The sequence below is a fragment of the Lagenorhynchus albirostris genome, chromosome 1, assembly GCF_949774975.1.
Source record: "Lagenorhynchus albirostris chromosome 1, mLagAlb1.1, whole genome shotgun sequence".
Taxonomy (NCBI): Eukaryota; Metazoa; Chordata; class Mammalia; order Artiodactyla; family Delphinidae; genus Lagenorhynchus; species Lagenorhynchus albirostris.
Window position 1 is genome coordinate 124,650,473 of NC_083095.1, and position 13,887 is coordinate 124,664,359.

Here is a 13,887-nt window from a genome sequence, read left to right on the forward strand (position 1 = left end):
ATATCAAAAAGGTGGCAAGCATTCCCTCCATCAACTGTATTCTAACACCAGGTTATAACACCTCTGAAGGAAGCGTCAGTTTCTTACTGCTATACTTTAAAAAATGTATTCTGATTCTGCCCTCTTGTGGTTACTGAAAATGTCAGATCTTTACCGAACTTCACCCATTTTCCAAGGTGTTTTTCTTATGGGAGAGGGGAGCTAAAGAGTTTCTGTGTATTTCTGGGATAAGTCTTTTAACCATCTGTTTCTCAAAACATTGTTACTTACAAAGTGGATTTTATATCTGGATTTATGGAACATCCCACTTCTCATTCAACTTCATGGATTTTATACTAAATCCAAGGCTCCATTTTATACCAGACTTAAAAGGCTTGAATTATGAAGAACAAAGTGTCAGTAAAAAAAATTCTAACCAAGATTCACACAACACATCCAAGTCATGTTTCTCACTGCCTCTTTGATCATAAGGTCTTTATTCAAAATTAGCTGTCCAAAATGATTTGACCTTCACCAAATAAACAAATTTAACTTTATGCAGCAGCCTTCTTTTCCTCTGTGGTGGGTTTCTTTTCTGTGGGCTTCTTTTCTGCGGGCTTCTTTTCTGCAGGCTTCTTTTTAGCAGGCTTCTTTTTAGCTGCTGGTTTCTTGGTCACTGCAGCCTTTTTTCCCACCAAAGGCTTCTTTGGCTTCTTCGGCTTCTTCAGCTTCTTAACGCAAATGGCCTCCTTTCCCTTCTTTCCCATCACAGGCTTCTTGCCTGGAATCCCTTTCTCATCTGATTTGGCTTCTAGTGCTGCTGCTACCCTATCCATCCGGATTTTGTGCTGCAACAAATTAGGAAGAAAATCTAAGAATCAAATCTTTCTAAAAACTCAACATATATCAGCAAAACCCAAATTATTGCTTACGTTCCTGGCCTGGCGAAGAATGGTGTTCCGGCGCATGGTCTTTGCATATGGGTTTAGCTTCAACATGATTCTCAGGTTTTTCAGTGGATTCTTCTTCAAGACTCTGCGATGAATCTTCTTGCTATAAAAAGGTAGACTCTATATTTATAGTTTATTTACATTACCCATATTTCTGAAATGCCCAATAGTGTGAAGCTAGGCAAGAATTACAGTGAATATCACAACTTTACCGTGGTGCTCGGAGGGCTCTTTGGATCTCTGGGCTTTTCAAGATTCTGCTAAGGTCTGTATTGAGCATCTTGTGCATGGGGAGGCTAAATGAAAACAGAAAACACTGACTATAGAGGCTCAACTCCTATTTCTCGTGTAACTGACTAAAGAACATGAACCTCAACAAAAGATTACTTTTAATCATTTAAGCTCAACAGAATACAATCAGAATTTCCACTATACTATCACTTCTCAGAATCTCACCATTTCCACATATTGCATCTGTTTACAAGGAGGAAATGGCAACACAATCCGTTATTTAGAAAATATGCAAACCAATTTTGAACACTATCCACAGCATAAACACCATGTTCAATATATGAATTACACTCACTTGTAGTTACTCTTGAGGGAGGCAGATTTACGCCAAGTGCCATACAGCTCATCTAACTTGCGGAAAGCACTTTCAGTCCAAATGCAGAAACGTCCCACGTGCCCACCAGGAGCAAGTTTCAAAATGTTCAGTTTGCTTACATTAAGCAGAGTAATTCCTTTTAAAGGGAAAACAAGAATTAGGGAGCCTGTATTTCAACAGAAGAAACACAAATCATCTTTATAGCACCCAAGAAGTATTTTAATCATGAATTTCAACCATCAATGGCTCACTCATTCAGCCAAGAATCAGAACTTCCACAAAATCATGAAGTTTCAGAAACACAGACCATAAAGTGGAATCTCATCATAATAAAAGCTGAGTAAGCTTGCATAGCATGGGTAATTAAAACATGTAAGCAGTACAAGATTTACCAGGAATGTTTCTGAAGGCCTTGATGATACCATTGTCCTCATTATAAATGATGCAGGGTCCCCTGCGCTGGATACGGCGACGGTTTCTCATTTTGCCTTTGCCAGCTCTCATTCGCTGTGAGGCGTAGACCTAACAAAGTGAGGTTTGGTATTTTGATTGAGATATGATCCCTGCAATAGATCTTCATAGTTTAAAAAACTTCATTTTACAGATGATCAAACTAGAGGCAAAAATGACTTGCCTAAATTTAACACAGCAATGATTTCAGGTTTCAAACTCAAGTAATTTGGTTCCATGAGTCCTTGCTCTCACATCCACTGCGGTTTAGTTATACTGTCCCCTTCAGTAATCTTTTGAAATTTAAAATCTGGCAACAAATTTGTGTGAAGGACCACAAAATCTACCTTTTTGATATCATTCCAAGCCTTAAGTTTCTTCAGGAGCAAAACAGCCTCCTTGGTCTTCTTGTAGCCTTCAACTTTATCTTCAACCACCAAAGGAAGTTCAGGAACTTCCTCTATACGATGACCTGACAAAGCCAATTAACAGTGACCTGGTTACCCTGCACCCTTTGAAAAACTGAATCGAACCCACAAAATAAAAATGGTGTATACAATTTGCTAAATCAGAATTTCCACAAATATCATGTGTTTCAGAAACACGGACCAATGAAGTGGAATCTCATCATTTTGACAGTTAAATAAAAAGAGGAAGCAACATGACAAGATGGAAAAGTTTTCTAACAATATACGACATCACTTTATTTGAATTAGTTCTCCCAGTTACATAGTATTCACTGATGACTGAGCTGGATACATAGTATTCACTGATGATTAAGACTGAAATGATCGTAACTAGTATTTAGCAGACGGAAATTTAGCCAGACACTCTAGGATGAGGTGAATGTACACAGGCTGTTAACACCAATGAAAAGGGTCAGGTAGAGAAAAAAAGGGGTATTTTATACGACTCCTAGAATATAAAATATCACAAACCTTTAGACATGACCAGCGCTGGTAAAGCCGAGGCAGCCAACGCAGAGCAGATGGCATATCGCTTCTGCGTTGTATTCACTCTGCGGTGCCAACGTCGCCAGGTCTTGGTTGGTGCAAACATGCGGCCCCCACGACACATCTGTTTTCCCAGTTAAGAATCACATTTCTCAAATTTTAGGAATTAAAAACAGGTTATGCCTTGCTCAGTAAGAATTTTCGTCACCCTTCTGAACCAGCTTACTGACAGCAGGCAACTGTCGCTGAGAACAGAGTAAGGCGCAAATTACGACATCACTGCAAGCAAAACCTCCTACTGTCAAACCTGTTGGCTTTAAAAATTATGACGGAAAAATCTTCCAGATTTCAAATCTGTCTAGAAAAATGTTTAATCTGGACACTAGCATCTTCAGCATAAATTATTTTGCAACTACTAACAAGAAAAAGACAAGTCCAGCCTTTTAAATGCCACAGCTGACTAGTCTAGGTGGTTAAACGAAGGATACATTTCCAAAAGCACCCTGGCCAGAACGGTGAGTGCCGCCACCTCGAACCCTGGGAATTCGAGCCACAGCTCTGCCAGTACCCCAAGACTCAGCACTGGTTTGATGACCTGAAATTGTGAAGAAACCCAAGTTTTAGCTACCCAACCACACCATTCTGACTACATGCACGGTAGCAAACAGCATCAGAACATCCAGGAAAATCATGTGGTTCAGAAACACGGACCAATGGAGTGAAATTTCATCACTGCTGTTAAGTACCTCTTAAAAAGTCAACCCAGGAAAGATCTAAATCCATACCTGCTAATTCACTGACAGCATAGGGCTGTCTGTTGTTTTTGCGCAAGTTGGTGTGAACAAAGTTCACAATATCTGGTCGAATGGGAGCCTTGAACACAGCAGGCAAAGTGACATTTTTGCCAGATGACTCCCCCTTTTCAGAGTACACTGATATCAGTGGACGAGCACACGCCTGGGAAAAGAAAAAAAATATTTATATTGACAAGCAATGTCAGAGGCACTCTTCTCACGTGCCAACAAAAGCATTAACGGTTCAGTTCCAGAAGAGACTAGAGTTTGATGAGGTAGATAAAACTTAAACCAAAAACAAAGGCTAAGTTACCAACACACCATCAGGTCTATTAACATCAGTAAATACTTGAAGGACACATGATTCTCAAGTTCTGCCACAGAATTTTCATCATTTTCAAAGAGAACGCTTTATAATTAAACTTTTAAATGAGGCCTTAGAAAGCAAAATAATCAAAACCATACTGTAAGGTTTGAAAACGCAATTTAATGCCATCATCCAAACTCTTTCATCCCAAATGTCAGCAAATCTACCAGGGCTCCACTCCTCCAAACATCCATCCTTGCCCCCTTCATCCCATTCCAAACACAGGTTCCAAAAATTACTAGTAAAAACAACAGCCCTGTTACTTCTTGCTCAATCTTCTCCAAACACTTACCACCTCAAAGGAAAACATCCCAAGCAGGATGTACACAACCTGCTCAACCTCGCTTTCCATACTCTTCCAGATGTTCAGGCCTACACTCACGGCCATTCCTGAGCTGCCTCAGATGTAACCAGTCTCCTACCTAAAGATACCCTTCCTCACCTCCTTCAGGTTTCTCTGATCACTGTTTATAAAGCCCAATTACTGCTTTCTCTCCAACTTCCTATGTCTACAGCACTTACTACCATCGAACATTACGATGCATTTTGACCAGCTCAATTACGATCGAAGCTTCTTAAGAATAGTGCTTTTTCCCTATTTTGTTCACTCAACTCCCCAAGGCACATATACAGACGTTATTTATGCAGTACATACACAACAATTAAATTTTAAAGCAAGAGGACCAGAATGCTTTCAGAGGCAATTCTTAAGATGAACACACAATAATTCAGGAAAAAAGTGGAAATACAAGTTTTTTCTTTAACGAAATCTCTCAAAAGACGAAGTATTCCTTACTAAGCCGGGCACGGAGATACAAGACCCCAAACTGACTCCCACCCAGACTCAGTCTTAGGCCCTGCAAATTTCCAAGTCTTCAGTAGAACCCATTCTTTCAAGATCCAAGGGAAGCCAGAATTCCAAAGGTCCTTCTGCGCCCGAGAACGATCTGGGGGGGTCCTCCTGTGTCGCTTCCAAACGCGCCCTGCGCCGGCTCGCACACGTTGCCTCTAAGATGGCTGCCGGAGAGCCTCACTTCCCAGATCCCAGCCACAGATCCCAGCCCTTTGGTCCCCATCTCCTTCTCCTCGCTTCCCCTCATGAAGGTTTTATGCCCTGAACCTCCAAGCCCATTCCTGCCAGGCCCCAAGAGCAGAGAAAGGTCCAACGGAGAGAACTTTCACTCACCATGGCGGGGAGAGGAGAAGGCCACGCTCCCCTCAACCCGGCGGCTCCCACAGGAAAAGGAAGTGCTTAGCACTCCCACTCTGTATGTAACCTTCAACTCGTCCCCCACCCTGCCCCGTCTCAAAACCAATACAGGGACACAAAATATATCTATACCACTCTACAAAAATAAAAATAGCGTATTATTTCTTCATATATGTCAAATTACGGTATCTATTGACTTCCAGAGCCAAAAAGAGCACTTAGAAACAAGGGACTCCTTTTCGCGGAGTAATCCATATGGGGGCGAGGCCAACTCTCGCGAGACGAGTGTCTTTTCCCCCTCAACAGTTACAACTTATTTTAACTTTTTCTTACGGGAATGGAAAACTATTGGGACAGGAAAAACAGCTGTATGCTATAAAAGTTTAACCTTGTGGACAAACGGGACCTGTTGAGGGGGTGGTGGTGGTAAAAGTAGTCCCGGCGGGGGGTCATAACCCCGGAAGTCAGCGTCTGGCGCGCATTTCAGTTTGGCGGTTTCGGATCTGCAGTCAAACTGGGGCGGGATGTGGGCGCGAACCAACCGAGCTGCTGAGGAGTTTTACGCTCATCTCCTTCAGTGAGTAGTAGCCCCTGCTTTTGTCTTGGCTGTGAGGACAGCACTTCTCCCTCGGGGTATGCCTCTTTCCACAGCCTTGGGGATTAGCGCCTTGCCAGTTTCCAGAGGCGCGAATGTTGTAGACGAAGTCCGCTTTCCCGGGAGCTGGGGAGACGCCGGTTACCTGCTCCAGTGTGGGGTTGGCGCTGTAGGCCCTGCTGCTTGTAGTCTCGTTTAGGAGAAAACATGTGTACATTGTCACCCGAGGTGGAAGGTGCCAAGTTTTCCAAGAGGCACATTATTCACTCTTACAATGCACACAACTTGTGATATGTTAGGGGCACCTACCAGGATAGAGAAAACTAGATGTTGACATCCTTCACCTGTTTAAAGCCTGGCTGGCGTGAAACGTGTTGTTATAGTCTATTCAAGATAGTTATATGAGCAACAGTTATAATGATAACGTGATGGTGTGTCGGCTCTTTAAAGCACCTTTGTTTCACAGTGCTCTTAAGACTTCGTTTTATTCATATAGTGAACACTAGTACTAAAGGGGATTCCATCCAGTTCTGTATCCAACATAAAAATCGAATCCAGTAGTTCTCAAATTTGAGCATGAAGCACTATCACCTGGCAGGTTGCCAAAACATATTGCTGGGCCCCCTTCCAGGGTTTCTCATTTAGTAGGTCTGGGGTGGGGCTAAAGAATTTCCCTTTTGTAACCAGTTTCAGGTGAAACAGATGCTGCGGGCCTGACACTTTGATAACTGTTGTAATCTATCCCCTTCTTTTCTAAATGACATACTTTTTCATTATTTGTCTTCATTGCTTTTATTTCCTGCTTACAAAAGTGGTAATGCTAGTCAGGTTTTTCAACATTATAGAAAGATCACTAGCTTTTTCTTTCTTTTTTTTCTTAAACAATGTCTTGGATAGCTTTCAGTATGAGAGCCTATACGTCTCATTGTTTTTAACAGCTATATAATATTTCATTGTATGGCTATTTTATGTTTATTTAACCAGTCCCTTGTTGATACAACTTTATTTAGACCTTTTGCATTTTCTAATTATTTCATAGGTGTTAGTCTTTCTCTCCACCTGTATCCCTCACACTGCCTTTGTAGCTACCTGCCTACTGGAAATTTCCAAATGAGACCTCAAACTCAACGTCTGTGAAATTGAATTCATCTATTCCCCACAACCTGACAGTCTCCTGAATTCTGTCTATGAGTTAAGAGTTCCAAGTCCAAGACTGTCACTTGGTTCTCTTTTACACTGCCACCCACCCCTGTCCCATCTAGTCAGTCACCATGTGCCCTTGTTCTCCCTCCATCCCTACTGCTTTTGTTCACCATCATCACTTTTTTGAAGTACTACAAGTTATTCACAGCTATTTTCCTGGCCTCAAAGTTTATAGCCTCCACATCAGGAGGTCAGGGAGATCTTTCTCATTTAAAATCTTGTAGTGAGCTCCTCTTGGCTTTCAGCATACAGTTCAAGCCCTCTAGCAAAACCTCTTCCTTTGTGCCACGACAGTACCCTGCACTCCCCTCTGTTGGGACTCATCACCCTGTATTGCAATTGTTGGTTTGCTAGTTGGACTACAGTCAAGACTATGAACCAGAGGCTATGCATTTGTTTTATATCTTGGACATTTAGTAAGAATTGTTGACTAAATATTATGACATAGTATGTGCTTCGTGTTTGGTAATTGCAATCATGGTTGCTTTTGCTGTGGTCATCCATTTACAATGCTTGGTGTCAGTCTATTTATCTCTTGTAAAAATAAAATACAGTGTGTGTGTGTGTCTGTGTGTGTGTTTGTGTGTGTGTGTGTGTGGAAAAAAAAAAAAAAGAATTGTTGACAAAAAAAAAACCAAAACCCAAAAGTTATGTTATTTGGGGACCTTACTGAGGACTATAGCCTGGGAATCAGCTTCTCAGATAGCTCTGAAGAACTGTTCCAAAGAGGTAAGGGAGTAGTCAGAATATATAGGAGTTTTTGCTGGGGGAATAAACCAACAAAAACAAAGCAAAACAAAACCAAAAGGTAGTTGAACATCAAAAGTTTACTACTAATCACAAGAACAGACATCTCAAGTTAATGATTTTAGTGCTTTTCCATGAATGGGAAGATTTAAGAGTCTGGAAATTTGAAATTATTCCTTTGATACGCATCTTAACTGTCTAGGGCCAGTATCCTGTTTTTCTGCATCCTGAATTCCCCTCAGGGTGCACCAGGGTGGCTGCCTTGGCTGATGGTTTTATGGTGGGCAGCATTCGGTGTTTACCAGAATGGCAGGCAACTTTTTTGTCCACAGAGTGCCTGCCCATAATACACATACTGGTGACGTGATTCTTGAATGATTGATTGAATAACATCCCTGAGTTATGCATACATAGAAGTTAAACTTCTTTAAGAATAAGTCACAATCTTGTCCAAAATGTGGGTCATAGTTTTTATTTCAGTGAGTTATAGAGTGGATCAAACAATAAATGGTATCCTGAAACCATTCTGTTGGGTTCCTTTAGGACTGTAAAGATTCTTTTCTTTCAGAGTGTAGATCAGGCTGATGTGCATTTTGGTATGTTAATAGCTAATAGTTTACATGCTTTGGGATCAACTTTCTTGAATAAAATGATAATTATGAAGTATCTTAGAGTTTTGTGCTTACATTTTAAAAAGGAAATGCTTTAGCATTATCAAATTTACTAATGTTTTAGTGACAGCTCATGAAAACGGAGGATAGATGCTTCCATTTTAGCAATAGAAATCCAAGGCCTGGGACCCTTAAATAACTTCTCCATGGTTACCTGCTGATTCAGTGGCAGGTCAGAATCCAGTCATTTTTACTTCCCAAAAATCATGTAGTAACTTACACTTTAATAGTAATCGGTACTGTGTTTTAAAAGTTACAAGAGTAGAGGTAGGCAACCTAATTTCCTGCGGCCTCTGAGAAGCAGTAGTACCTACTTTGGGGCAGCTGTCTATTAATCTCTATCACATCTCTTTTTTTTTCCTTGTTAACCTAATATGCTTTTTCTGCTTTTTTCTCCCTTCTCAACCATGCCTTAGGACTGCCATGAATACTTTGCATTTTGCTTTTCTCTTGGAGAAAGTAAGGGCTAACTCCTGAGTTTAAATGACAGAATACTATAGCTCTGTTTCTCACGTGTGGTTCTGCATTTCAGGGAATTTGATGAAGAAAAGAAAGGAATCTGTAAAGATCCATTTATCTATGAGGTATGAACATTTTATTTCGTTTTTAAACAACTCAATCATCCTAAAATTTTGAGTTTTTAAAAGTTGAGTTTACTGAAGTTAATTTACGTAGACTAAATTTTTACAAATGCATTTAGTCATATAACTACCCCCAAAATCAAGAACATTGCTATCCCCTCCAAAAAATCCCCTCATGTCCCTTTATAATCAACCGTTTCCCCTGTTCCCTGGCAGCTACTAATCTGTTTTATATCTCTGTTTTCTGTCTTCTGTATTGCCTTTTCCAGAATGTCATATAAATAAAACCATATAGTTTGTAGCCTTTTGGGTCAGGTTTCTCTCAATGAGTATGTAATGCATTTGAGATTCAACTGTGTTGTTGTGTGTATCAGTAGTTCATTCCTTTTTATTGTTGAGTAGTATTCCACTGTTTTGCCAGTTGATAGACACTTGGATTGTTTCCAGTTTTTGATAATTATGAATAAAGCTGCTATAAACATTCATGAATTTATTAAGTTTAAGCGTCTAATATATGCCAAGTGTTCCATAGGTAAACTCCCCATAGAACTTAATCCCTTAAAACAATTAGCAAACTAAAATTTATATTCTAAAAGACGAGCTGAGGAGAAATAGTCATAAATGGGCTAATATCCATGTGTGTAAAATGTATAAAAAGCTCTTAAAATCAATAAGGAAAACAGACAATCATAATAGAATAGGCAAAGGATACAAATAAGTAACCACAGAAAGAAAAATACAAATACTGTTGACCCTTGAACAACAAAGGGGTTAAGGGTGCTGGCCCTCTACAGTCAAAAATCTGATTATAACTTTATAGTGGACTCTCCCTATATGTGGTTCCTCCATATCCGAGGTTCTACATCTGTGGATTCAACCGACAGTGGGTCATGTAGTACTATAGCGTTTACTGTTGAAAAACATTTGTTTATAAGTGGACCCATACAGTTAAAACCTGTGTTCTTCAATGGCCAACTGTATAGTTATCTCTTACTATCTGAATTCTCACTAACCAAACTCAAAAATCAAATATATCCAAGTAAATGTATTATTAATCCCTCCCTCTCTGAATTATTACCAGTTGGTACCTATATTAGTTTCCTACGGCTGCTGTAACAATGTACTACACATTAGTTTTCTTAAAACATGAGAAATGTATTCTCTCACAGTTCTGGGGACTAGGAGTCTGAAATCAAGGTGTCAGCAGGGCTGTGTTCCAGCTGAAGTCTCTATGAAAGGATCCTTCCTTGCCTCTTCCTAGCTTCTGGTAGTTTCCAACAATCCTTGGTGTTTCCTGGCTTGTTGAAATACCTGCCTTTGTCAGCACATGACATTCTCCCTGTGTGTCTATGTCTCTAAATCTCTCTCTCCTTGTAAATATACCAGTCATTGGGTTTAGGGCCACGCCCCCCCCAACCTAGTTAATCTTCATCTTAATTTGACTACATTTGCAAAGATCCTATTTCCAAATAAGGTCACATTCAGAGGAATCAGAGGTTAGGACTTCAGCTTATCTTTTGGGAGGACTTAATTCTACCCACAACAGTACAAAGCATCCTTTGCTCTCTGAACTTAGTATCTAAATGCTTCAATATCCAAACTAAGAAATAGATTCAAATAGTGAGAGATATTTGTCAATAATAATATTAGAGGCTGTTCACTCTCATTAGTGATCAAATAAATGAAAATTAAAACAATAACAGAGATAAAAATAAACAATGAAAATAATGTGTTGACCTAAGTGATGGGAATGCAAATATGTGGGTATGACATATTTGAAAGGCAATTTGACAATATCAATGTGATTTTAGATATTCATCTTAAAGTACTTAAAGGATGTCCATTATCAATTGTTTGTTATAGCATATAACTTGAAAATACCCAAATGTTGAATAATATGGAATTATGTGATGGTAGATCCATGGTACTAGACAGCTTAAGAACATTTAATGGCATGGAAAGAAGTTCATGATATGAAACCATTAGAATGTTCTATTTATTTTTTAAGCAAAATCCTATTGAGTTATCAAAATAACAGATATATTTCTATTATTTTATTTTATTTATTTATTTATTTATTATTTATTTATTTTGGCTGAGTTGGGTCTTTGTTGCTGCGCGCAGGCTTTCTCTAATTGCGGCGAGCGTGGGCTACTCTTCGTTGCAGAAGAGTAGCTTCTGCAGGGCTACTCTGCGCGGGCTTCTCACTGTGGTGGCTTCTCTTGTTGCGGAGCACAGGCTCTAGGCACGCAGGCTTCAGTAGTTGTGGCATGCGGGCTCAGTAGTTGTGGTTCGCAGGCTTAGGTGCTCTGCGGCCTGTGGGATCTTCCCCAACCAGGGATTGAACCTGTGTCCCCGACATTGGCAGGCAGATTCTTAACCACTGCACCACCAGGGAAGTCCTGATATGTTTCTCTTTAAATAGATTTATTTATATGTCTGGAAAAAGATCAGGCAAAATATACACCAAAAAGACTAATAATAGTAGTGACTACTCTGGCTAGTAGAATTATAGATGAGTTTTAAAAAATCTCTTTTAGCTACCTGTTTCCAAACTTTTCTACAATAAATGTTTATTGCAATTGGAATGAAGAAATATGAAGTTCCTATAAACTGATAAAGTTCTAAATTCCATAGTACAATCAGAAAAAAAGATAATGTTTAGTAAAGAGCTAATTTTATGGTTCATAACAGTAAATCCAATATGATTAGGGGAAGAGGATGTCAGCGTGATCCTAATCAAAAAGTCTTACAAGGCAGGGTGCTCTTTAGGTGGGCCTTGAAGCACATAGATAACAGATATAAGAGCTAGAATTTTTTTTTTTTTTTTGCCCATGCCACAGCTTGCAGGGATCTTAGTTCTCCGACCAGGGATTGAACCCGCGCCCTCGGCAGTGAAAGTGCAGAGTCCTAACCACTCAACCGCCAGAGAATTCCCCAGCTACATTTTCTCAACATGAAAAACAACATGGGCAAAAAATAAATGAAATTATATTTTGAAAACATTACATCTTGTTCAAATTCTCTTTTCCAGTTACTTGCATAGAACTGGTCTTTATGTGTTTAAATATTTGTACATATATATGTGTGTATCTATAACATTGCTGGACCTTAATCCATTTTTAATAGGCTGATGTTCAAGTGCAGTTGATCAGCAAAGGCCAACCAAACCCTTTGAAAAATATTCTAAATGAAAATGACACAGTATTCATCGTGGAAAAAGTGGTAAGTAGTGCTTGGGCTTTGTGGTTAATTCTTAACAGCCGAATTTGGTGTCTTGTGGATAAACTCAAATGTACACATTTTCTTATCAGCATGTTAGTGACAGTGGATTCTAATATCTTTTAGTAGTAAGTACAGTGCTGTCCAACAGAGAGATAATGTGAACCACATACGTAATTAAAAATTTTCTGGTAGCCTCATTGCAAAAAAAAAGGTAATTAATTTTCATACTGTAAAATTGACTTTTTCATTTGTTGTTCAGTTGTGTGAATTTTAACACATGTCTACAATCTAGTAATCACCATCATAATCAGAACACAAAACAGTTCCATCACCCCAAAAAACTCCCTCGTGCTATCCCTTTAAAATCATTCCCTCTATAAAATGGATAACTAATAAGAACCTGCTGTATAAAAAAATAAAGTAAAATTCAAAAAAAAAATCATTCCCTCTTCTCCCTCACTGTAGCTTTATCTTCTTAAGAATGTCATGAATGGAATCATACAAAAGTGTGTAACCTTTTGAGTCTGGCTTCTTTCACTCAGTGTAATAATGCCTTTGAGATTCATTCAAGTTGTGTATTAATGGTTCATTTCTTTTAACTGCTGAGTAGTATTCTGTGGTATGGATGTACCATAGTTTCTTTACCCATTCATCCTTTGAAGGACATTTGGGTTGTTTTCAGTCTTCAACGATCACTAATAGAGCTACTATAATTTTTATACAGAATTTTATGTGAGCACAGTTTTCTTTACTGTAAATGGCTAGGAGTGGGATTGCTGGGTCTGAAATTATGTTTAATAATGCTTTTATTTAATCTAATTTATCTAACGTTATCATTTCAATACCTAATTCATTTAAAAATCATTAATGAGATTTTAAGTTCTTTTTTCCATACTGCGTCTTCAAAATCTGGTATGTATTTTACACTTAAATCTCAATTTGATCTGGCCACATTTCAGGTGCTCAAAAGCCACATGTGGCTGGTGGGTGGCTACTGTTTTAAACAGCACAGCATAAGTAGCTATGACTTGTAAATTTCTATTTTAATTTTTGCTTGTTAAATGTAACAAGAGGGGACTTCTTATTTTTTGCATCACTTTATAATTACAGCCTTACACCTTTGTGGGGTTTTTTTTCTCTTTTTTTTTTCAATTTTTGAATTTTATTTTACTTATTGTTCTTATTAGTTATCTATTTTATACATATTAGTGTATACATGTCAATCCCAATCTCCCAATTCATCCACTCCCCCAACCCCCGCCGCTTTCCCCGCTTGGTGTCCATACGTTTGTTTTCTACATGTGCATCTCTAGTTCTGCCCTGCACACGGCACCTTTGTGTTTGAAGTTTGGGAACTGTTTTGGCAGAGCAGTAACAGTGATGTTAACTGAGTGCTGATAATGCTGTCACATTACACAGTTGCTTTGGGGCCAGGACCCATTCTTGGGTATATTGTTTCCCGAAGTAGATAGGAGCAGGATCTAATAGGGGAAAGTGGATGTTCCTTTAGAAGGAATATCTTTGTCTGCTTTAGGGCCCACATGCTGTCTGGACC

The 13,887-nt window shown here is 39.1% G+C and overlaps 3 protein-coding genes and 4 non-coding genes across 10 annotated transcripts in view; 1 reads left to right on the forward strand and 6 right to left on the reverse strand.

Annotated features, from left to right (window-relative positions):
• The window catches only part of TIPIN (TIMELESS interacting protein), a 249,307-nt gene that overhangs the window by 138,843 nt on the left and 96,577 nt on the right, over positions 1–13,887 (reverse strand). The window lies entirely within an intron of this gene.
• RPL4 (ribosomal protein L4) lies at positions 441–5,368 on the reverse strand. The gene is made up of 10 exons (XM_060152479.1): positions 5,287–5,368; positions 3,725–3,896; positions 3,428–3,534; positions 2,925–3,063; positions 2,334–2,458; positions 1,929–2,058; positions 1,516–1,672; positions 1,142–1,225; positions 912–1,032; positions 441–827 (listed from the first exon to the last, which is right to left on the reverse strand). Exons 1-10 carry the CDS (start codon positions 5,287–5,289, stop codon positions 534–536), a joined length of 1,332 nt encoding a protein of 443 aa, XP_060008462.1. The 5' UTR covers positions 5,290–5,368; the 3' UTR covers positions 441–533.
• LOC132504723 (small nucleolar RNA SNORD18) lies at positions 1,799–1,869 on the reverse strand. Its single transcript, XR_009535048.1, has one exon. It is a non-coding gene; the product is annotated as a small nucleolar RNA SNORD18 (small nucleolar RNA).
• Positions 2,551–2,622, reverse strand: LOC132504720 (small nucleolar RNA SNORD18). The gene has a single exon (XR_009535045.1). It is a non-coding gene; the product is annotated as a small nucleolar RNA SNORD18 (small nucleolar RNA).
• LOC132505887 (small nucleolar RNA SNORD16) lies at positions 3,125–3,223 on the reverse strand. Its single transcript, XR_009535581.1, has one exon. It is a non-coding gene; the product is annotated as a small nucleolar RNA SNORD16 (small nucleolar RNA).
• Positions 3,606–3,676, reverse strand: LOC132504728 (small nucleolar RNA SNORD18). The gene has a single exon (XR_009535049.1). It is a non-coding gene; the product is annotated as a small nucleolar RNA SNORD18 (small nucleolar RNA).
• The window catches only part of ZWILCH (zwilch kinetochore protein), a 42,052-nt gene continuing 33,979 nt past the window's right edge, over positions 5,815–13,887 (forward strand). For 3 of the 4 annotated variants that reach the window (XR_009544191.1, XM_060169678.1, XM_060169685.1), the window contains exons 1-3: positions 5,815–5,887; positions 9,059–9,110; positions 12,237–12,332. Coding sequence is in view for 2 of the 4 variants with exons in the window: in XM_060169678.1 (XP_060025661.1) it covers positions 5,835–5,887; positions 9,059–9,110; positions 12,237–12,332 (201 nt within the window). In the remaining 2 variants the exon portion in view is untranslated. The remainder of the gene's footprint in view (positions 5,888–9,058; positions 9,111–12,236; positions 12,333–13,887) is intronic. The other variant, XM_060169695.1, reaches the window with a different exon arrangement.